Source organism: Mus musculus, chromosome 10, assembly GCF_000001635.26.
Source record: "Mus musculus strain C57BL/6J chromosome 10, GRCm38.p6 C57BL/6J".
Taxonomy (NCBI): Eukaryota; Metazoa; Chordata; class Mammalia; order Rodentia; family Muridae; genus Mus; species Mus musculus.
The window spans coordinates 129,646,555-129,670,927 of record NC_000076.6 but is presented as its reverse complement, the minus strand read 5'-3'; the positions used below and the strand labels follow the sequence as shown (position 1 = coordinate 129,670,927).

Genomic DNA, 24,373 nt, shown 5'->3' with positions numbered 1-24,373 from the left:
TCCTTCCCTAAGTTCTCACCCTGGAGTCCCACCCTGACAGACTTATAAGCTCTAATATGAAGCAAACCCTTTAGAGCATTTCCTTCCCATGTAACTTTTGGCCTTGGTGTTTTTTCACAACAATAGAAATATAGAAACTATGATACGATACATACCAATGAAGCACAAGATGAGTTCGTGAGATGAAATTTAAACTCATTAAATATTTTCATTTTAAAAATAAAGTACTGAAAATGGTCATGCTTAAAATGGACCTTGCTATGAGTATAAAGCAATGAAAAACTTTCATGTGTAAATATGTGATATTAGTTGTTTGGGGTTTCCTTCACTTTTTTTTTTTTACTTTTTATTTTATATTTTATAATTTATTTTATTTTATTTTCTGTAGACTTATTAGGAAAAAAAGAGTAATGAAGAACCAATCTGTAGAGATTATATTCATTTTACTTGGACTGACAGATGACCCTCAGCTACAAATTCTGATTTTCCTGTTTCTGTTTTTCAATTACATCTTGAGCCTGATGGGAAACTTAGTGATCATCCTTCTCACCCTGCTGGATCCTCGCCTCAAGACTCCAATGTACTTCTTCCTCCGGAATTTCTCCTTCTTAGAAATTGCATTCACAACTGCCTGTATTCCACGGTTCTTGATGAGCATTCTCACTGGAGACAGAACAATTTCCTACAATGCTTGTGCAGCTCAGTTCTTCTTCTTTTCTCTATTACTAGTCACAGAGTTCTACCTCCTGGCTGCCATGTCCTATGACCGATATGTAGCCATCTGCAGACCACTGCACTACCCCATCATCATGAACAACAGAATGTGTCACCTACTGGTCCTCAGCTGCTGGGTGACTGGGTTCTTAATCATCTTACCCCCTTTAGTGTTGGGACTCAAACTGGATTTCTGTGCCTCTAAAACAATAGACCACTTCCTGTGTGACACTTCTCCTCTCCTGCAACTGTCTTGTACAGACACACATTTCATGGAATTGATGGCTTTTGTCATAGCTCTCATGACACTTGTCATCACCTTGATCTTAGTTATTCTTTCCTACACACTCATTATCAAAACCATCCTAAAGTTCCCTTCAGCTCAACAAAGGAAAAAGGCCTTTTCCACCTGCTCCTCACACATGGTTGTTGTCTCCATTACTTATGGGAGTTGTATCTTCATGTACATGAAAACATCAGCCAAGGAGAGGGTAGCTTTAAATAAAGGTGTCTCTGTACTCAACACCTCTGTGGCACCTTTGCTAAACCCTTTCATTTACACCCTAAGGAACCAGCAGGTAAAGGATGCTTTTAAGCAGGTGCTTCACCGACTGTATTCTCACAACAGTGAATTAAGATTTAGACCTAAATAGTATGCTACTGGAACATGAATGAGAGGGGTAATATAATTTCCAATGATGTCAGCTATTATCTATGCTTTAAGTCTCGTGTTCTCTATTAACTTTCTCTTCCTCAACTCCTCCACAGTCCCTCCTTCCTCCCTCTAGTCATTTCTCTGATACCTCCTACATCAATTACTATGAAATTAAATCCAATATCTACAGATAGTTTTTCAGTCACATTGAGAGGATTATCTCTTCTGGAATTTCATATTTAAAAAAAAACCCTTACTTTGTACTTCATTTTTGGATTTTCTTACTCCACCTAAAATTTCTAGGTCTCTCATGCTATAGTTGGTTCAGGGTGTTGATTTGACATAGAATCCTGTCTGTTGTACTTTTCTGAGGAAAGAAAAACACTGGGAAAAAACTTAGCTTAGTAGTTAAGAAAATGTATTGCTTTTGCAGAGGACATATTTCTGCCTCCCAGGACCTACATGATGGCTCACCATCATCTGATGCCTTCTTTTGTCTTTGAATGCATTACACGCACATGGAATACAGGCATAGGTGCAGGCAAAACATTCAGATACGTATAATAAAGACAAATATTTTTTTTCAAAAACCCCCATGGATGTCATATAAGCTCTCACTCTCTGTGCAAAGAACAACGGTTATATTACAGTCCCACTTCCAACCTCTTCATAAAAATCCTCTCGCTGAGCAATAGTAAATTAGAAACAAAAGAAAAAAATGTCTTTCTGATTTCTCCTCTCTTGAGTCAGGAGCATCATATGTTATGTTGATGTGCCAGCATACAGCTCTCCGTGAAAACCACTTAGAAATTATATCCTATACATTGTCACTCTCTTAACTCAGTGAATGATGCCAGTATTGGAAATAGGTTTAGAGAAAGGAATATCATCTTCATCTTCCTGTCCTGTTAGCTTCCATTATGTATGAGTATTTGAAATAACTTGACAATCATGAATGTTGAATCTATAAGATCCATTCATATTCTTTTAAACATCTCTAATGCATTTGTTATAAAACATGACTGTAGTCTGATAAAAAGGCAAAATTAAGAAAGAGTAATAAACTTTAGAAAATATATGGCATTATTTTTAATATTTATTTATTTATTTTTATTTATTTATTTATTTACATTTCCAAGTACTGCTCCCTCCTAGTCACCCTCTCAGAGAGATTTTCGCTCATCTCTCCCCTTCTCTTTTGAGAAGGTGGGGCCCATTGTGTATTCCCCTACCCTGGTGCATCAAGTCTCTACCATATTAGGCATATACTCTCCCACTGAAACCAGACAAGGAAGCCCTATTGAGGAACAGGTACCACAGTCAGGCTGCAGCTTTAGGGATAGCCTCCACTCCAGTTGTTGGGATCCACATGGATAATGAGTTTAATGTCTGCTACATATGTATTGGGGCTTCATTCCAGATCATGTGTTCTTTGACTGGTGGCTCAGTCTCTGAGAGCTCTAAGAGGTCCAGGTTAGTTGACTCTGTTGGTCCTCCTGTGGGGTTCCCATCCCCTTTAGGACCTTCAATCCTTCCTCCAACTCTTCCATAAGAATCCCTGACTTCTATCCAATTTTTGGTTGTGGGTAACTGTCTGTTTCAGTCAGCAACTGGACAGACCCTCTCAGAGGACAATTATGCTAGGCTTCTATCTGTAAGAATAACAGAATATCATTAATAATGTCAGGTTTAGGTGCTTGCCTATGGAATAAGTTTCAAGTTGGGCTGGTTATTGGTTAGCCATTTCTTCAGTCTGTGCTCCATCTTTGTCCCTGCAATTCTTTAAGATAGGAAAAATTTAGGGTCAAAAGTTTTCTTGGTATGTTGGTGTCCTTATCCCTCCACTGGGCATCTTGCCTGGCTACAGAAGGTTGTGTCTTCAAGTTCCATATTCCTACTGTTAGGCATCTCCACTAAAATGATCCCCATTGACTCCGGAAGCCATCCCCATCTCATGTCTCTGAGACTTCCAAAGGATTTCTCCCACCTCACCCCAACCCACCCCTGACAGCTACAGATTATCACTTATTTTTCAGACCACTGGGTCTCTCCAGTCTCTCCACATACCTGCCTCCCCAATTCCCCTCATGTCCCCCTCTCTTACTCACTCCCCTCCCTCTCTCTGCCTTTTCTGATTATTTTATTTCCACATGTAAGTATGATCCAATCATCCTTCTTTGGGCTTTCCTTTTTCTTTACCTTTGTGTGTGTGTGTCTACAGGGTATATCATGGGTATTCTGTGCTTTATGGCTAACATCTACTTATCAATGAGTACATACCATGCATGTCTTGGGTCATGGGTTATCTCACACAGAATGATATTTTCCAGTTCCATCCATTTGCCTGCAAAATTCATGAAGTCCTTGTTTTTAATACCTGGGTAGCATGCCATTGTGTAGATATACCACATTTTCTTTATCTGTTCTTCAGGGATATCTAGGTTGTTTCCAATTTCTGGCTATTATGAATAAAGCTGCTATGGATATAGTTGACCAAGTGTCTTTGCCCTGTCTACAAGAAATGGAGGTATGGGTGATGGAGCAGAGACTAGGAGAATGACCAATTAATGGCCAGCCCAACTTGAGACCCATTCCATGGGTAGGCACCAATCCCTGACACTATTAATAATACTTTGTTATGCTTACAGACAGGAGCATATTGTCCTCTGAGAGGCTCTGCCAAGCAGCTGATGCAGACAGATACAAACACCCACTCCTATTCTTGTGGAAGAATAGGAGGCAGAATTGCAGGCCCCAAAGGGGATAGGAACTCCACAGGAAGACCAGCAGAGTCGGCTAACCTGGACCCTTAGGGGTCTCAGAGTCCGAACCACAAACCAAAGAACATAAACAGGCTGGACCTAGGCTTCCCCACACATATGTAGAAGAGGTGCAACTTGGCCTTCATTTGGATCTTGAACAACTGGAACAGGGACTGTCCTAAAAGTTGTTGCCTATATGTGTGATATGTTCTAGCTGTCTTGTCTAGCCTCAGAAGAAGAGGAGGCACCTGCTTTTGCCCAGACATGAAGTTCCAGGGTTGGGGAGAATGCCAAGGGGAGGGGAGTTGGAGGAGGAATTGAGGGAGAAGGGTGACCTGGAGTGGGGCAGTGAGATGGATGCAAAGTGAATATGTAAAAAAATAAATTAAATTTTAAAAAAAGAAAAGAAAAGAGAGACTGAGAAGGAAGGGGGAAGAAGGAAGGCATCTCATTTGGGAAGAAGGAACTAAAAATCAGAAAAGGACTCTAATGTGGAATAGAGATGCCCCACTCTATGGGAGCATGTACTGCTCTTGCAGAGTGCTAGATTTTAGTTGCCAGCACCCATATCTCATGGAAAGACTGCCTATAACTCTAGCTTTAAGAAAAGCTTATTTTTTTCATTTTTTTCTAGGCTCTGTGGACACTTGCACACACAAAGATATATAATAAAAGATAAATTTAAAAAATATCTGCTCCTCCTGGCAGACTCATTGCTATGAACTACATATTATCAGTGCTGGATTAAGTGTAGGCATTCTCTCTTCTACCTACATGATCTTCAAGGATTAATGAAAATTTCCCTTTTTTGTTTTTTACAAGTCATACACTAACCACATGCTGAAGATTCCATGAAAGAAAGCTTGATTCAAACCCTAAGTCACATGTACTCCATTTTACAGTTTTGTTTTGTTTTGTTTTGTTTTTTCATTTTAAACAAGAAGTTTATTTAAACAACAAGACGCTTGACTTGAAGGGAAAACTATCTAGGATCATTTTGTTCAAGAGTAATTTATCCCTACTTAAAGACAGATTGCCCTACATGTAACAGCTACGTACAAAAAAGTTATAAAATTGTCCTTGGTTTTACAATGATAAATGAAAAACATTAAAATTCTCCAATCGAACAAGGTATGCAAGGATTTGGTGTTGTTGGGTTCTTTTGTTAAAACAATGAGAGCAAAATAACTTACTGGAATATAAAGATAAGAGCTGAATGAGCATGCCACTAATGGAGAAGGGGGTATTTTCACAAACCCAGTATTTTCCCCCAGACCATCTCCATCTGATGTCAACCAGAACAGAACATCGGTCATTTAGTTTAAAAAAGGAAAAGAAAGAGAGAGCACAATGCGTGTGCACATACACCAGTTACTTTATGTACAATAAAGAAATGGGGACAGGGAAATGAAAGGAGAAAACTATACTGTAGTAGTCAGGATGTGGTGGGACCAAATTGTGGCTTTCTAATTGAGAATGTATTCTTGGTCTATAACAAAATTCTGGAGTAAAGTAGCAGGCTCCCTTTTTAGTAGACACCTCCAGTCTGCTGCTGGAACACATCAATCGTATCTTCATCCTCCATTTCCAACTGTGCAGGTGTGTCTGTTTCCTTGATTGGCTGCCCATCAAACCGGAATCTGATCTGCCTCATTGACAAACCCTGCCGTTCACAATAGGCTTTCATTAGTTTACTAAGTGGTGTATGCCTCTTAATCTTAAACTGCACCACAGAACCATCCTGTCCCGCCACCTTCAAATTAATATGATCATTGTTCTCAGTCTTGACTCCTTCCTTGGGTTTCTCGAGCGCCGGAGTCTCCTCAGCTGCTCCTTCACAAAAGAGGCACCGGGTCCCCACTGAGGGAGCACACAAGCAGCACCAGGAGCCAGGAGCGGCAGGAGGAGGCGGCAGCGGTGGAGGAGGCCCATTTTACAGTTTTAATATTGTTGTTTTGCAATACTTAATATTGATCCCAGGGTCATAAAACATGCTAATGCTCTGCCACAGAGCTGGAGTTACAAGCCACTGTAAGCCTCTCAGTATGGGTACAGGGACGCCAACTAGGGTGCTCTGCAAGAGAGTATGCCCTCTTAACCACTGAGCCATCCCTCCAGCTCATTCTTAAGCCTTTGGAGTATTTTACACTTTGTTTTGAGTTTTACAACAATATTTTAAAATTCTATTATTATTCATGTGTATGTGTGCAAGGATTTGTGCACAGGTGTACAGTTGCTTGAAGAGGAATGAAGACAGCATTGGTTTCTCTGGACTGGAATTACAAGCATTTGTGATCCACCGAATGTGGATACTGGAAATAGAACATTTTCATACTCTTAACTACTAAAGATGAAATACTCTTAACATCTCTCCAGTCGAAATCTTTGTTTCTTATCTAGCCTAAGGTTTTGTATTTTGTGAAAACAATATTTCATTATGTAATTTTTTATCAGAATGAAAATGATTTACATGGCTTGGATAATAAAATGTATCTGCCATAGTCATAGAAAAGTCACCTGCACTTTGTCATAGAAAAAAACTCATGATATCTTGATTTTAATAGCTGTGTAGTATTCCATTGTGCAAATGGACTGCATTTTCTCTTTATCCATTCTTCAGTTGAGGGACATCTGAGTTGTTTCCAGTGTCTAGCCATTATGAATAAAGCTAATATGAACATAATTGAGCAAGTATCACTGTGGTATAGTGGAGCATTTGGGGGGTATATGCTCAGGAGTGGTATAGGGAGGTCTTAAGGTAGAACTATTTCCAGTTTTTTAAGAAGCTGGCAAATTGAATTCCAGAGTGGTTATACAAGTTTCCTCTCCTTCCAGCAATGAAGGAGTGTTCCCTTTGCTCCACATTCTTCCCAGAATATGCTGGCCCTTGAGTTTTGATCTTGGTCTTAGATATTTTTCTTTTTTATTTCCTTGCCTTTCTTTCTTTTGTTAAATATTATTTAAAAATTCTATTGATTTGCCTAGCAGCTTTTAATAAAATTATTCCTTGACAATCTTATGTGTATAAAGTCTACTCTGATTACTGTAAGCCCCATCATCTCTAGTACCCCTCCCATTCCTATTACACTCCATTTTCCTTCTAAAAAATTCCTCACTGCATCTCTACATCTGAAAGTCTCTCTCTGCCTCTCTGTCTCTGCCTCTCTGTCTCCCTGTGTCTCTCTGTCTCTGTCTGTCTGTCTGTCTCTGTCTCTCTGTCTCTCTGTCTCTCTTCTCTCTCTCCCTCCCTCCCTCCCTCCCTCCCTCCCTCTTTTCCATCCTCCTCTCAGATCCTCTGAGTTTATCCAAAATGACCTGTTTGACCATAGTTTTGGAACTAAACACTGGATTCTGGAGTGTTCCTCATTAAGTACATAACTAAAAAAAAAAAAAAAAAAAAAAAAAATGGTGTTTCCTTTCCCAGAATCGATCAGTAGCAATAGATTGTGAATAAGAGTAAATATGCTTGAGCCTTTCATTGATCTATGATTGACTGTTGATGGTCAGAGTCTTGTGTCAGCCCATTACAAGTGGCCATACAAGCTGTTATGAAGTTATGTTTGTACTAGCTGTGCATGCTAGGCAAAACAAAAACAAAACAACACAGTAAAGTGAAAACAACAACAAAATAGCATTGTCCAGCCTGTCTCCCTATATTTGGGCTCTTAATTCTTCCTACTACCTATTTTCAAATGATTCCTGAGCCTAGGAGATAGACATACAAATGTACAGATTTGAGCTGAGCAGTCAACCATTATTATCAGTAGCACAATCAGTCATGTGTCTCTGTAATCACTATCATTTATTGAGCACACACGCACACACACACACAAAAGTATTTTCTGATTAAGTCTGTAAGTCACATTTGTCTATTGATTTAAATGTAAATTTGAGAAGGCAGCTATGTACTATAATGACTTAGCTAAATAACAACATTAGGTTAATCCAAGGGTCTAAGCCCTCTTCTGCCATGTTATTAGTTTTTTTTTGGACTAGATTTATAGTATCAGATAAGAATCAATCTAGTAGAAGACTAAAAGTATCTTCAGGTACTTTACCTAGTTCCTGCACATCATAATAATCTTGAAGTCTTTCTCCAACTTTTTTCCAGGTTGCTAAGTTTATTGTATCTTCCTCCGGAAACCAAGGACAAACCTGCTCTACAAAACCTAAGAAACTATGAAGTTGCTTTAGCCCTACTTTAGTAACACATATTATGCATTTGTACAAAAAGCATATGTCCATTTCCATTTCCCGCTTTTCCTTTCTTTTCTTTCTCTCTCGTTTTTTCTTTTTGACTTTTACTTTGTTTTAAGCTCCCTTACCTTTTTGAGCTCCCTTGCATTTTCTGAGCTCCCTGAACAATGTTTTCCTATGTCTTTTACTCCCAAAAGTTACTCACCTCTGCCAACACTTTAACTTTCCTTGAGTACTCCACTTCCAGTGGTATTCTTCACTGTGTCCCCCATAGTTGAGCCTCAACTGGACACCATTCTGCTGGAGCCTTCCAGTCAGTCAGTGTGGGAACCATGACTGGGGAAGTGCAGATGACTATAGGAAAGACAGATAGAAGATGCAAGAGACAGGTTTGGGAGGGTTGCTGGTTAATACCATGCCAGAGAGCAAGTGTGTTTTCTCTGTGTCTTTTAAAGGCAAGCAACACAAAACATGACAATTCCCGAAAGATGAACAATAAGCACAAATCCTTACCTGGCAAGTTTGTGGTACACAGTGTCTATGTTTGACTAAGCCCATTTCCTTCAGGCTAGGTCAGTCTCTCAAGGACATATGTGTAAGCAGAGGAACTTGTCAGGGTATAACAAATACACATCTTAACTAAAAACAGAGACAGGTGTCAACAGACTCATTTAAGTCAAAGTTAACTCTGGAAGTGCTCCCCACATTAACTTTATTTTATGAAATAAATGTACATTTATGAAATATATGTACTTTCCCCTATACTCATAGGTAAGTGTAGCTTTTACTACTTATCAAGTAAACTTCTTTTTGCAACAGAAGAACTTTATAGAAAACCTACAACTGATCAAAATGTAGAGATCAACTTATTTTTAGAGCCTGGGACTTCTGGAAAAGTAGCCAGTACTCTTACATGTAGATCCACCTCTCCAGCCCCATTTTCTTCCCAACCTTTTCATTTTCAATAATGAAACAATATTACTATTAGCTATGTACAGTTTTCTTAAGTTATACATTAGGATAGCTTTATGGTAGAGATAGTTTAGTTAGGTATCAAATTCTATATTAAACACAAGATAAAGCATAATTTGTATTTATTACTGCAAATCATAAAGGTAATATGATCATATAACACCATTGTCATTATAGTGTAAAGATGAAAGCATAATAATATTATTAAATCAAGATTTAAATTGTATTTGTAATATCAAATATTTTATTTTAAATGTGTTTTCTTACTTTATTGTTTGGAGTAAACCATAAAGTACCAGAGTTACCTCCTTAGCTACAGTTCATGCAGGAGTCAACTAAAAGATGGGAAACATTTTAACAAAAATTTGCATATATTGTGAATATGCTCAATCTGTGATATAATTCCTTAAACATGATAGCTATTTACATATAATTTACCACATGTTCTGCACTTTCAGTAATCTGGAGATGATTTAAAATATACAAGAGAATGTACATAGGCATACGGGGAATACTGAGCCATTTAATGTAAGGAACCTGTGCATGCGAACATGTTAGCACCCTCGAGGGGATTCCTGAACAAATTCCCTGAGGACACCAAGAAATAGAACTTTATTATGGTGCCTGGTGCCAAGGTCCTCATGAAAGCTGACGTTAGAATAGACAATAGACACAATTATTCATCGATACTGCTCCATCATTGCTTGTTTGTTTTAATATTTTTTGATGTGAAGGCATATTTTTATTTACTGAAAATGTTTCATACATAATTATTGAGACATTTAAATGTGATAAATTTTCCCAGTTAGAAATCTAAGGATAAAAATGTTAACAATATGGATGATATATTTTTAATAAAAAGTTGGCTTTCTATAGGAATTTCCCTACTTCTGGAAGAACAGCACAATTCTTTTAACTGAGTCATTGAAGGCCTGCTTGACTTGTTTGTTCCTCAATGTATAAATGAATGGGTTCAACATAGGAGCAATGGAAGTGGTGAGAATCGTCACACCCTTGTTGATAGTCACTGAGTCCTTTGCTGATGGTTTGATGTAGATGAAGATGCAGCTGCCATAGGTGATGGAAACCACAATCATGTGGGAAGAGCAGGTAGAAAAGGCCTTTTTCCTCTGCTGTGCAGAAGGAAATCTTAGAATGGTCCTGATTATGTATATATAGGAAAGGCTTACACACACAAGGGTCATGATAAATGTAAACACTGCACAAACTATCACTATCTGCTCTATGAGCCATGTTTCTGTACATGAGATCTTTAGGAGGGGGTTTGCATCACAGACAAAATGGTCAATAACATTAGAGTCACAGAATTCCAGCTTGAGGCCCAGGCTAAGTGGTGGCAGGATTACAAACAAGCCAGCTGCCCAGCAACAGAGGATAAGTCTTGTACAGATCCTGCTGCTCATGATGGTGCTATAATGCAGGGGTTTGCAGATGGCTACATATCGGTCATAGGACATGATGGCCAGCAGAAAAAATTCTGTCACACCAAAAAGATCAACACAAAATATTTGAATGGCACAGTTGTTATATGTAATTGTCTTGTCACCTGTTGAGATGTTGTATAAGTATCTGGGAATGCAAGCAGTTGTAAATGAGATTTCTAGGAAGGAGAAATTTTGTAGGAAAAAGTACATAGCAGTCTTTAGGTGTGGATCTATAAAGGTAAGGGATATGATCGTGAGGTTCCCAGTCATACTCAGCACGTAGCTGAGAAACAGAAAGATGAAGATCAGAGTTTTCAGTTGTGGGTCATCCGTCAGTCCCAGTAGGATGAATGTTGTTATGGTGTGGTTTCTCATAATTAAATTGTTACCCCTACCCAATCTGCATTTAAAATTCAGAGATATTTGTCCAGGAGTAGTGATTAACTGGGGAAATATTATTATAATATCCCACTTATATGCACATTCTGTTTACAAACAAACACACTGGTTGCTTAGGTCTTACAATGTTTGATCTTTTCTGGATAGAGTTAGAAAATCAAACTACCTTGTCTGCACATTTGAAAATGTGTGGGTGCTTCCATTTCTTTGCATTTGATTCTTAATTTATTATTGTTTTTTATTCAATTGCTCTTTGATTTTGTGTTTTTCCAAGCAGTTTGAATTGGCTGCTAATGCTTTATGGTACTGATTTCCTCCTTAGAGCCTGAATCCTGAAGTGAAATCTTGCCCTCTCTTTGGCCTGTTCATATGTTTCTTGAGGTTTTGTTATTTATAAAAATCACAAATAATTTCAGGTTCAGGTTGTTATAAGCTTTCTATCTGTGATCTAATATTCTGGAATATAGTATCATAATTACAAAATTTATATTGTCTTTTTAAAACTCCTTCCTCACATCACATCCTATTAATTTTCAACATAAAATTATTATCCTATCATGGGATAAGAGAAAGGAAATGTCTTGAGGGAAGGTTTATTGTACCGTATGATAATGTTATAAATAAGATATATTTGACAAAATTGTCACAATTGCTTTTAGCGTTCAATTTTAGAATACACTGAAAATACCTCTATCAATATCATTAAGTTAAAACTGCCATATTAACTGTTAAGCCTGTCTTCAAAAATATCTCAACTTCACTGTCTTAGTTTTATCTTAATGTGGAACTGAACTGATGTTATTGTTCATACACATTCCACACTGAAACACTAAATATGTATTATCTGTGATTAGCAGACACATTTGAATTACTTCGGCTTGCTGACCCACAATGATTTCCTTTTCCTGTTAATATGTTCAGTTGCCAGTATACCAAAGTCACATTTTCTCCATTTTTTATGTTCAAAATTTTAGCAAAATTGTTCAAACAGTATGAAATTTCTGTTTAAATTTGGGGAATTTTTAAGTAGAATGTGTGTTTCTAACCACACAACAGTCATAGCATTCTTCCACAGCTTACCTTAAGGACCCATGTGTGTTTTATCTGTCACCTTTCTTTGTAATTTTGAGACACTTGCTGATGCCTTTATGTAGTTAGTCCTTTGTATTATTATTTGTCAACAAAACTCTATTAATCTTGATCTTTTAATCTCTAGAAATGATTACTCCTGTATCAGTCATGTAACTGAGTATACCTGAAAGAAAAGTACAAAATGAAACACTTGATGCATATACCTAATTCTATTTTATTTTGTATCTTTTAATCAAACCAGTATGTTATAACTGGTAAACTTCACTACAGGTTTCATACTGAGACAAGCAATTGGCTTAACTATCAGGAATAGTCTTCCTCCAAAGCTCTTTGTTTCCAGTTCTATTCCTGATCCTCAGTCCACCATTTCACAAATTTCTAGAGAACTACATGTAGATACTTTTTCACAGTTCTCAAATTATCCAGTTTTTAGATGATGACCTCTTACTCCTTGTTGCATTTTTCTTCTGGTAACCAGGGTCTGCATAAGTTATGCAAGGACCACTGAAATACAGCCTCAGTTTTTATTGATGCTTAATATAACTTTATTAATACCTATGCTATATCCAGTAACATAACACTCTAAAGTGATATATTCTAGTTTCCACCCATAATCTTAATACAGTCTGTGAAGACTTTTTAACTAGAGGAATGTGGGACCTGAGTGTCAAAAAAGAACCTATAATTGAAAGGTCAGAATTCATTATACTCACATTTCTTACAGTTGTTCACAGCCCTTCCTCTTAGATGTTTAACCAATGATTCTTGTAAATATAATGTAAAATAATTATGCCTGGTGGCCATTGATTAAATATAATCATGCGATATATGCATAGTAGTCTGAATGCATTACATTTTCTGTTTTTAATCATTTGGCTCAACTTTCTCATTGAGGATACAGAACCATCATAAGAAAATAACTTTCTTTACTTTTTCCAGCCCTGAAAAATAAGTTTGAAGGAATGATTGGTAGTTTAGGAAGAGGAGATATTCTGAACTCTTTGCTCAGAAGATCTAATATCAAGATTGATAATTATTATTAGTTTGCCACATTTATAACACATAAACATAAGAGCCCTTGGTGACCCAGGCTCAGAAATAATTAATAAATCTTTTGTGGGAATAGAGCCTTTGGAGACTTAGAGCATCAAAATCATTTACACAAAACTGCAAGGAAAGCATAGAATCTAATTAAAAGAAAAATCTAGTCCAGTTTCTTATAATTAATCCTTGTTATATCAGCTGTAAAAGATTTGGGACTCATTTTCTGTATTGTCAATTTGTTATGTGGTAAATAAATTACATAGGTTTAAAATAGTACTTAGTTTTATTCTATGAAAATAATGCTTTAATTTTATTTTAAAATGTTAATTAATTAATCAATGCATATATATGTACATGATATGTATGTGTTTAAACACAGATTTGTGTGCCACAGTGACATGTGGATGTCAGAGGACAAGTTTGTGGAGATGTTTATCTCCTTCTACCTTCATGTGGATTCTAGAGATAAAATTTCTGGTTTCCAGGCTTATATAACAAGTGCCTTTACTTGTGGATGGCTCCAGAATATTATTTTTTGCAAGCTAAACTAAGGAGCTGAGGATAAGTCTCAGTTCCAAGAGTAAATTGCTTGATTTGAAAATGTGAGGGCCTGAGTTCTAATCCCCAACACACATGTGAAGCTGGTTATGGCAGTGTGACTCTCTAATCACAGAGCTCCTGTGGAAAGCAGGAAGTAGAGACAGGAGAATCCATGGAAGCTTATGGACCTGCCATCTTGGTTTTGTACCTCAATGTACTGATGTATCTTACAAGCAAATAAGCATCATATGTCCAAGGATTAATAGGGGATATGTGTTTACTTCTTTGGTAGCAAGCAGAATACCATCTAATACCATAAACTCTAGTCACTATGGGTAATGGCTCTAGGTAGGCAAGACTCTACCTTCTTTGTGTTCAATAAATTATTCAGGTATTGTTTTCAATAATAGGGCATAACTTTCAGTTTGTGGCAATCAATAACCTTGTCAATAACCTAGGTTGTTTTGGAGTTCCTATAGCACCCCTTTGGCCAATAACTTGACTAGATATAATGCAGTCCCAGAATTGGAAACTTCACTTGATGACAAAAGATATTCAGTTGGGAGCCCATCCCTCCACCCCATTATTTGACAATTTAATTTGGATCATGATCAAATATGTATATATTTTAGGGGGCTTCTACTACATTAGGTTTCTATACACCCCTTCAAATGATCCTTCATTTTAGTTGTCTCCATCTGTATTCCCACCTTAAGCCCACCTCATCCCTTCCCCTCCATTTGATTCTTTAGCTCTAAGACCCCCCACTACATCCATAATGTTCTATTCAGTTTCCTCTTTCCAGGGAGATCTTCCCCCAGCTCCTTTTTCTATATCTAACCTCTGAGCTCGTACAGACTGTAGCTTACTTTGGAATGTCTTAGCAGCTAATATCTACATTATACGTAAATACACACCACATTTGTCTTTATGGATCTGGGTTACCTCACTCAGAATCGGTTTTTGTTGTTGTTTTGTTTTGTTTTTGCTTTTTTTTCTAGCATTTACCTGAACCTCTCTCTGTGTATCTCTGTCTCTTTCTATCTCTCTCCTCTTCTCTTTCTCCTTTCTCTCTTAGTTATGTTCATTTCTTTCATTTATTTTTTTTTACTTTATGTCCTGATCAAAGCTTGTTATCTCTCCTCTCCTCCAAGTCCCTCCCTCTCACCTTCTCTCCACTTCTTCTCCCTCCCCTTATCATCAGAGGAGAGACCTCTCACAGATATCAACCCTCCTTGTCATATCAAGTCTCCTTAAAAATAGGTGCACCTGCTTCTATTGAGGTTAGACAAGGCAGCCAGTTAGGCAAAAGAGATCCAAAGGCAGGCAACATAGTCAAAGACAGCTCCTGCTCCTGCTGTTAAGGGTCAAAAGTGATGATCAAGCTGCACATCTCTTACATATGCATAGAGGCTTAAGTTCACCCCATGCATGCTCTCTGGTTGGTGGTTCAGTCTCTCTGAGCACCTATGGACCCAGGCTAGTTGATTCTGTAAGTTTTCTTGTGGTATCCTTAACTTTTCTGACTCCTTCAATCTTCCCCCTTTTCCATACGCTTTCCCAAGCTCTGCCTAATGTTTGGCTATGGGTCTCTGAATCTGTTTCCATTAGTTTCTAGGTGAAGTCTCTCAGATGTTTGTTATGCTAGGCTTCTGTCTGAAGGTATAACATAATATTATTAATAGTGTCATGGGTAGGCTGTCTTTCATGGCATGGGTCTCAAATTATGCCAGTCATTGGCTGACCATTCCTTCAGTTTCTGCTTCCTCTTTTTCCCTGTATATCTTGCAGATGGAAAAACTTGTGGTTGAAGGTTTTGTGGCTTGTTTGGTGTTTCCTATCCTCAATTTAAAGTCTTTTATAATTACATGATGCAGATATCTCAGGCTCTTTATCCCTATTGATAGGAGTTCTAGCTAGAGTCACCTTCATAGATTCCTGGAAGTTTCCATTGTCCTAGGTTTCTAACTCATTCCAGAGATGCTGAGGAGTAAATTCCAAAGTTACTCAAGACTTTCATGATTTCATGTTTTAATCACGTAACGCAGTAATCATGCAGAGCAGCATTCCATTGTGTAAATGTACTACATGGTCTATATTCATTTATCCATTGATAGAAGGATAGGTTCTCAATGTTTGGCTATTATCAATAGAGCAGTAATGAATTTTATTAAGCAAGTATCTCTGTAGTCGAATAAAGTGTCTAATAGTCATATGCCCAAGAGTGAGAAAGCTCAATCTTGAGATAGATGTACTTTCATCTTCCCAAGAAACTGTCAGATTGATTTCCATAGTGGTAGTAAGTTTGTACTCCTGCCAGCAACATGTAAGTGTTCTCCTTTCTCCATACCCTTGCACCAGGTTTAAGAAGAAATCACAAAGTAGTTTTGATTTGCACTTCCCTGATGGCTAAAGACATTAAAGAATACTTTTAGTGTTTCTCGGCCATTTGAGTTTCCTCTTGTAAAAATTCAGTTTAGACCTGTGCTCCATTTTTAATCAAGTTTTTTTTTTTTTTTTTTTTTTTTGTGTTCCTGTTGTCTGGCTTTTAGAGATCTTCTTATATTTTAAATATTAGCCTTCATTTGGATGAGCAGTTGGAAAGAAAACAGTTCCCATTTTGTAGCTTGGAGCTTTGTCTGAATGATAGTGTCCTTTGCCTTATAGAAGCCATTCAGCCTCATGATGGCCCATTTATTAACTGTGTTTAGTTACTGTGCTAATGGTATTGTGTTCAGAAAGTTTTTTCCAGTGTCAATGAGTTCAACACTATTTCCTACTTAATCTTCTATCAGATATAGTGTGTTTGCTTTTATGTTAATATAAACAATACTTTGTTGTATTTGTAGTTGAATTTTATGCAGGGTGGTAAGTATGGATCTGTTTGCTTTATTTTTTTTTCACTTGTAGCCATCTTGTTTAACCCACACCATTTGTTAAAGAACTGTATTTTTCTTTTTTTATTAGATATTTTCTTTATTTACATTTCAAATGTTATCCCCTTTCCTCATTTCCCCTCCACACCCCATCCCATCCTCCCTTCCCCTGCTCACTAACCAACACACTTCTGCTTCCCTGACCAAGAATTCCTCAACACTGGGGCATTAAGTCTTCACAGGACCAAGGGCCTCTTCTCTCATTGATGTCCCACAAGTCCATTCTCTGCTACATATGTGGCTGGAGACATGGGTCCCTCCAGTGTACTCTTTGGTTGATGGTTTAGTCCCTGGGAGCTCTTGGGGGGGGGGTGGTACTGGCTGGTCCATATTGCTGTTCCTCCTATGGGGCTTCAAAACCCTTCATCTCCTTGGGTCCTTTCTCTAGCTCCTCCTTTGGAGACCCTGTGCTCAGTCTAATGGATGGCTGTGAGCATCCACTCTCTCCGGTGAGTATATTTGGTTTGGTTTGGTTTGGTTTGGTTTGGTTTTGGTTTTGGTTTGGTTTGGTTTGGTTTGGTTTGGTTTGGTTTGGTTTTAAAACGGTATCCATAAACATATGGAATTATTTTTGTGTTTTGTTACTTAAAAATTATGTCTCAATAAAATTTACTAAGTCTTGCGCTTCTTGTGGCCAAGATTTACTTTACACTATATTCCAAAATAATAAACCCTGTGCTACCTATTAAATTGAAAAAAATCAAGTTTTTAAAGTTGAGATGGCAAGACACATATCCTACGTAGTCATTTTGTCCATAGCAATGCAACCTGCATTTTAAAGTTTAGAAAATTTTAAGGTGGACTTAGGAACAGGCACTGGGGATAAATACTGTAGTTATTGAAAGAAACTGACATAGTGTCTTAACATTTCAATAGGAAAGGTCAGGCAGTGTGATGGTTAACACTGTTGACTTGACAGATTCTAGAATCACCTGGGAGATGGGCTTTTAGGCATGCCCATGCCAGTGATTAATATTTGGACTTTTTAAATTGATTTGAGAAGACTTAGCTTAGATGTGAGGGGGCCATGTCCTGTGTAGAGAATAGTGGGCCTTATATAAGATGTATAAAGAGATTTGAGTACATACAACTGTTGTCCTGAGGAGGGGGAAGAGAAGGAGAGGGAGGGGGAGGGGGAGGAGGATGGGGAGAAGAAGAAGAAGGAGAAGAAGAAGAAGAAGAAGAAGAAGAAGAAGAAGAAGAAGAAGAAGAAGAAGAAGAAGAAGGAGAGAAAGAGAGAGAGAGAGAAAGAAAGAAAGAAAGAAAGAAAGAAAGAAAGAAAGAAAGAAAGAAAGAAAGAAAGAAAGAAAGAAAAAGAAAAAAGAAAGAAAGCAGGCAATAAATGAAGTCCGGTGATCACTCCCATGATCACTATTTCTAAGGACTTTTCAGGATGACCAAGATGTTCTGAACCTACTTTCCTGTCCTAGCTCAAAATCAGATTTTTGTCTGAAACCTACTCCTTTGTTCTGCCTGAGCTTATTTCCTTGTCATGGCCCAATGTCAAATTCCTGCCAAGTGGCCCCAAAAGGCTCTCCATGTCTCCCTCTTTTTTATTTAATAAACAAGATTATATCTGTCTTAGGTCCTTCTGACAAGAATGCCTTCCTTACCTGTGAAACATGCATTATCAAAACCAATGAACTTCTCTCTTGGGTTGGTACAGCTCTGTGCAGAACTTACTCATTGTTGGCTGCCAGCCTATAAATTAATAACTCTGTTTGGGGATTTATTCTTAGTTTCAAGCCATGTATTTTGGCCAGCTACATGTTGCTGTTGTTAAAGGCAAGTTTTATTACATTGGCAGGAATAAAAATATTCCCAAGACAAGAAGGGCTAGCATTACCAAGCTATATATGCCATTCTTGAAGCTTGACAAAGATAGAAATACTGACCCTAGGCCATGAATAATTTTATCAATATCAAGTTATATTTGTAGTGGATAAACTGGACAGGATCCAGACTTCTGAACAAGTGTTAGTGCTTGTGTTAAGGTTCTTAATCTTTTATTAATTGATCATGTTAAGATTACTTTTGTTTCTTCCACAGTATTTAGTGTAAGTCATATTTATTATATACTTTCTAATTGTGTTAATGTGTTGAAGTCCAGCATGTCTGTTATGGTGGTCTATCCACCAGTTTTTGTTTCACTTTCTGTGACTATTACAGGACTTTGGTATTCTGAAAAAATACTGCAAGTGCTGGAAAGAATGAGTCAGGCTTTAAACAGAAGCAAGAGGGTAGTGGACTTGATTATCGCTGATATAGCAGCTTTGATTATATTCATAGCTAGCACCACTGCTTCAGCAATTGCTTTGACACAAGAAGACAGCTAGCTACTTTTGTTAATCATTTAGCAAAGCATGTTACTAATGTTCTGAGTATTCAAGAGGATTTAGATAGGCATTTGGAACAACAGATTGATGCTCTTTATGATACTATTTAAATTAGAGAGGAGGTTCAGAGTTTAAGAGTAAGAAGCTATTTCAAGTGTCATGCTAAATACCAATGGATTTGTGTTACTTCTAAAATTTACAATGATAATCACTATTATTGAGAAAAAGTTCAAAGATACATTCAGGGTATTTGGCATAATTCTAACATCTTTCTGGATGTTTTAACTTTGCATAGTGAGATTATGAATTTAAAGAATACTGCTCTGCTGAGCTTTGATGCTGGTTAGAAGACTTTTAATGACTGCTTCTATTTCCTTAGGGGTTATGGGACTCTTTGGATGGTTTATCTGATCCTGATTTAACTTTGGTTCATTGTATCTAAATAGAAAATCGTATATTTCATTTAGATTTTCCAGTTTTGTTGAGTATAGACTTTGGTAGTAGTATTTGATGATTTTTTAAAATTTCTTCAGTTTCTGTTGTTATGTCTCATTCTTCATTTCTGAATTGTTAATTTGGATGCTGTCTTGTGCTCTCTAGTTAGTTTGGCTAAGGGTTTATCTATCTTGTTGATTCTTTCAAAGAACCAGATTCTATTGTTATTATTATCATCATCATCATCATCATCATCATCATCATCATTCTTTGTATAGTTGTCTTTGTTTCTACTTCTTTGATTTCAGTCCTGAGATTGATTATTTCCTGCCATCGACTCCTCGGGTGTATTTGCTGCCTTTTTCTAGTGATTTCAGATGTGCTGTTAAGGTGCTAGTGTAGGATCTTTCCAGTTTCTTTATGAAGGCACTCAGAGCTATGAGTTTTCCTCTTAGCACTGTTTTCATTGTGCCTCATATGTTTCGGTATGTTCTGCCTTAATTTCTTTATTTCTTCCCTAGCCAAGAAATCACTGAGTATAAAGTTGTTCTATTAATTTCTTGTGTGTGGTTATCCCCTTAGTTTTGGAGTTTTCCTTCTAGCATCCTCTAGAGCTAGATTAATAGAAAAATATTGTTTCCATTTTGTTTTGTCATGGAATATCCTGGTTTCTCAATCTATGGTGATTGAGAGTATTGCTGGATATGGTATCCTGGAATGGTATTTGTGTTCTATTAGGGACTGTATGATGTCTGTCTAGGATCTTCTGGCTTTTAGTGTCTTAGTAGAGAAGTCTACTATAATTCTGATAGGTCTGTCTTTATATGTTACTTGGTCTTTTCCCCTTACAACTTTTAATATTCTTTCTTAGTTCTGTGAATTTAATGTTTTGATTATTATGTGACAGGAGCATTTTTAATGGTCCAATCTATGTGATGTTCTGTAGGCTTCTTGTACATTAATGGCCATCTTTTTCTTTGGGGTAGGGAAGTTTTGTTCTATGTTTTATTGAAGACATTTTCTGGTCCTTTGAACTGGGAAGATTCACCTTCTTCTATTTCTATTGTTCTTAGGGTTGGTCTCTTCATTGTGTCCTGGGTTTCTTAGATGTTTTGGGTTGGGAGCTTTTTACACATTTATTTTCTTTGACCTAAGTGTCAATATCTTCTATGCTATCTTCAATACCTGAGATTTTCTCCTCTATCTCTTGGGGTTTTTTTTGTTTGTTTGTTTGTTTTGTTTTGTTTTGTTTTGTTTTGTTTTGTTTTTGATACTTGCATCTGTAGCTCATGATCTCTTTACTAGGTTGTCCATCTCCAGGGTTGCCTCCATTTATGATTTCATTGTTTCTATTTCCATTTTTAGGTCTTGAACTGTTTATTCAATTCCTTCACCTGCTTGATTATATTTTCCTGTATTTCTCTAAGGGATTCATTTGTTTCCTCTTTAAGGGATTCTACATGTTTGCCTGTTTCCTTGTATTTCTTTAAGGGGGCTACTTATATCTTCCTTAAAGACCTCTATCATCTTCATGAAATTGAATTTTAGGTCAGAATCTTGCTTTTCAGGCATGTTAAGGTATCCAAGGCTGGCTGTGGTAGGAGAACTGGGTTCGGTTGGTGCTGAATTGTATTGGCTTCTGTTGTTATGTTCTTGAGCTTGCCTCTTACCATCTAGTTATCTCTGGTGTTAACTGGCCTGGGTGTCTCCAACTGGAACTAGCCTCCTTGGATGCAGGGGGGGCTCTGTGACCTTGGTTAGAGCAGGCCTCCTGGGAGGTAGGCAGTGCTGTCTCATTTTGGAGGAGTCTCTTGTGTGCCTGGTTAGAGCCTGTTTTTGTTGTTGTTGTTTTGGGTTTTTTGTTTTTGTTTTTGTTTTTGTTTTGTTTTGTTTTGTTTTGTTTGTCCCTGGTTACAGCAGACCATTTGTGTTCTTGGTTAGGGAAAAACTCCTGGAGACAGTCAGGCTTTGGCTCCAGGGGCAATATCTGCCCCAGTTGCAGAGGAAGGTGCAGACTAGAAGGATAGTGGGACTCAGACAGAGTAGAATAGAATTCACATATGCTAGTCTCTGTGGGGGTTCCATCTGTCCTAGGTATTGGGGCTGGTGTCTCAACTATGTCCCTGGTTATGGCAGACCTCCTGGGAGACAGGTGCTGTGGAGTGTGGGAGGGATGCAGGTGTGGTGATCAACCACAGGTGGAGGTGCAGATTTGAAGGAGATGGGATAGTGCCCATGTCTCTGGTTTGGAATTTTTGTCCCTTGTGTTTACATGAGAATGGTTAACCTCTTGAAGTTGAAGTGCCTTCTCTAGGACTGGACACATACTGCTTGAGTTTGGCTTTATCAAATACAATGCATTTCTCTCTTCATCTATTGTGATTGAAAGTTTTGTCTGGTGTAGTAATCTTGGCTGGTATCTGTTATATTTTAGGGTTTCTAGAATATCTATTTAGCCCTTCTGGCTTTTAGAGTATCCATTAATATTCAGATTTATTCTAATAGGTCTGCTTTCATGTTATTTGGTCTTTTTTATCCCTTGCAGCTTTTAATATTCTCTTGTTGTTCTTGATGCTTTAGGTTTTCATTATTTGGTGCTGTGAGGAATTACTTTTCTTGTCCGGGGTATTTGGTATTCTGTATGTTCCTTGTACCCTGAGAGGTCAGTAAGTTTATTCTATTATTTTGTTGAAAATATTTTCTGTGTCTTTGATTGTTTTTTTTCTACTTCTTCTATTCCTATTATTGTGAGATTTGGTCTCTTCAGAGATTCCCAGATTTCTTGGAAGTTTAGGCCTGGATTTTTCGTTTTACATGATTTCACATTTTCTCCAACCAAGGTATCCGATCATTCTGTCTATTCCTAAGATTCTCTTTTCCATCTCCTGTATTCTGAGGTCAGATTTGCTTCTGAGTATCTTGCTTGAGTTTCTAATTTTTTCCCTTCCAGTTTTACCTTGCCATCTGTTTTCTTGGTGGCAAATGGATAATGAATATTTTTATATGTACATATAACTTCTGTGCTCATTTGATTAGTTACAATGTAAAATAAAAAGACACACATGAAAGTGTGGGAAACATGGTATAAAACCACAATCTACTTTATTCTCAGGAATAACAGTCAGACAACAATTTCAGGTTGACTGCAAGACTAAACATATTCAAAAAGTTTGGTTTTAATAGAGATAGACAAAGTCATGCTCATAGTATACAAGTTAAAGGAGAAAGTGTAAGCATAAGAAGATTAAAAAACAAAGATATTGAATAATACTATAACAAAGCTTCAGATTTTCCAATCATTCACCCTACTTTGTTTAGAATTCTTCATTTGTTTTTTACATCTTTGAGAGAAATGCAACTTTTTTAATTGAGTAATTGAAAGCTTGCTTTACTTGCTTGTTTCTCAGTGCATAAATAAAGGGATTCAACATTGGTGAAATTGATACAATAATAAGTGAAATCCCTTTATTGATAGCTACATTATCCTTGGATGAAGGTTTGACATAAATGAAGATGCAGCTACCATAAGTAATGGAAACAACAATCATGTGGGAAGAACAGGTGGAAAAGGCCTTTTTCCTTTGCTTGGCAGAGGGAAATCTCAGAATGGTCTTGATGATATAACCATAAGAAAGGACAACACACACAAAGGTGATGATGAATGTCAACACCGCACCAGCTATCACCATCTGTTCTATCAACCATGTGTCTGAACAAGAGATTTTCAGGAGAGGAGCTGCATCACAACAAAAATGGTCAACAATATCTGAGTCACAGAATTCCAGGCCCAAACCTAGGCTAATTGGTGGGAGAACGATGATCAGTGCTGCTACCCAACAGAAGAAGATGAAGTTCTTGCAGACTCTGCTATTCATGATGGTCATGTAATGCAGAGGTTTACAGATGGCCACATAGCGATCATAGGACATGATAGCCAAGAGAAAAAATTCTGTAACTGCAAAGATGTCTATAAACAACAGTTGACTGATACAAGCAGCATAGGCAATGGACTTATCCCCAGATGATAGGCTGTATAGAAATCTGGGAATACAAGCAGTTGTAAGTGAAATTTCTAAGAAGGAGAAATTTTTGAGGAAAATATACATAGGTGTTTTAAGATGGGGGTCAATCAGAGTGAGGGTGATGATGGTTAGGTTACCAGATAAACTCAACATGTAAGAAAAAAGCAGAAAGATAAAAAGTAGAGTTTGCAGCCTAATGTCATCTGTCAGACCCAGCAAAATGAAAGTTGTTACTGTTCGGTTTTTCATTCTTGGTTATTGTCTCTTGTCCAATCTGGTTGAAAAATAAGAAAGGTTTTATAAAATCTCAGAGTTGAGTCAGGTGCCAATCTCAAGACAAGCTAACTTGAGTGTCATTCCTGTATTACTGTAGGTTAGTGAAGAAGCTGATGTCTGAACATATCTTTGTATCACATAATAGCTCATATTTGATGCACATATTTTATAATGCTATTATTATGTGCCTACAGTCTAGCTGTAATTGATACCAGTTTAATACACAGTTTTATAAACATCATTCCACAAAAATGTCCCTTTAAATTAATTTGCTTTTGGTCCAACACTCTGTCTTCCCCTAACTTCTTTTCCCAGAAAAGATTTTAGGAGACAACTGTTAAAATAAATGAAGTCTCCTCTGTTTAGATAATCTTAACAATATGTTCATATTTAATATTAGTTATTGACTGGTAAATATTTATCATGCAGTTGCAGTATAGTTTATATGTTTAAAACTAATTTTTGCTGTGGTTTATTAAAGATTCATTTAGGTCACAGGGTATGCTGACACACACCATCCTTACAGTTGGGGGCAAAGATATGTATAT

The 24,373-nt window shown here is 37.3% G+C and overlaps 3 protein-coding genes and 1 pseudogene across 3 annotated transcripts; 1 reads left to right on the top strand and 3 right to left on the bottom strand.

The window, feature by feature from the left end:
- The first annotated feature begins 410 nt into the window (after nt 1–410).
- On the top strand, nt 411–1,367 carry Olfr801 (olfactory receptor 801). The gene has a single exon (NM_146285.1). The coding sequence runs from the start codon at nt 411–413 to the stop codon at nt 1,365–1,367; it is 957 nt and encodes a 318-aa protein (NP_666397.1).
- On the bottom strand, nt 5,066–6,053 carry Smt3h2-ps3 (SMT3 suppressor of mif two 3 homolog 2, pseudogene 3 (S. cerevisiae); annotated as a pseudogene).
- Nucleotides 10,185–11,120, bottom strand: Olfr800 (olfactory receptor 800). Its single transcript, NM_146548.1, has one exon. The coding sequence runs from the start codon at nt 11,118–11,120 to the stop codon at nt 10,185–10,187; it is 936 nt and encodes a 311-aa protein (NP_666759.1).
- An 11,742-nt stretch (nt 11,121–22,862) lies between these two features.
- On the bottom strand, nt 22,863–23,798 carry Olfr799 (olfactory receptor 799). The gene has a single exon (NM_146927.1). It carries the CDS (start codon nt 23,796–23,798, stop codon nt 22,863–22,865), a length of 936 nt encoding a protein of 311 aa, NP_667138.1.
- Nucleotides 23,799–24,373: the final 575 nt, after the last annotated feature.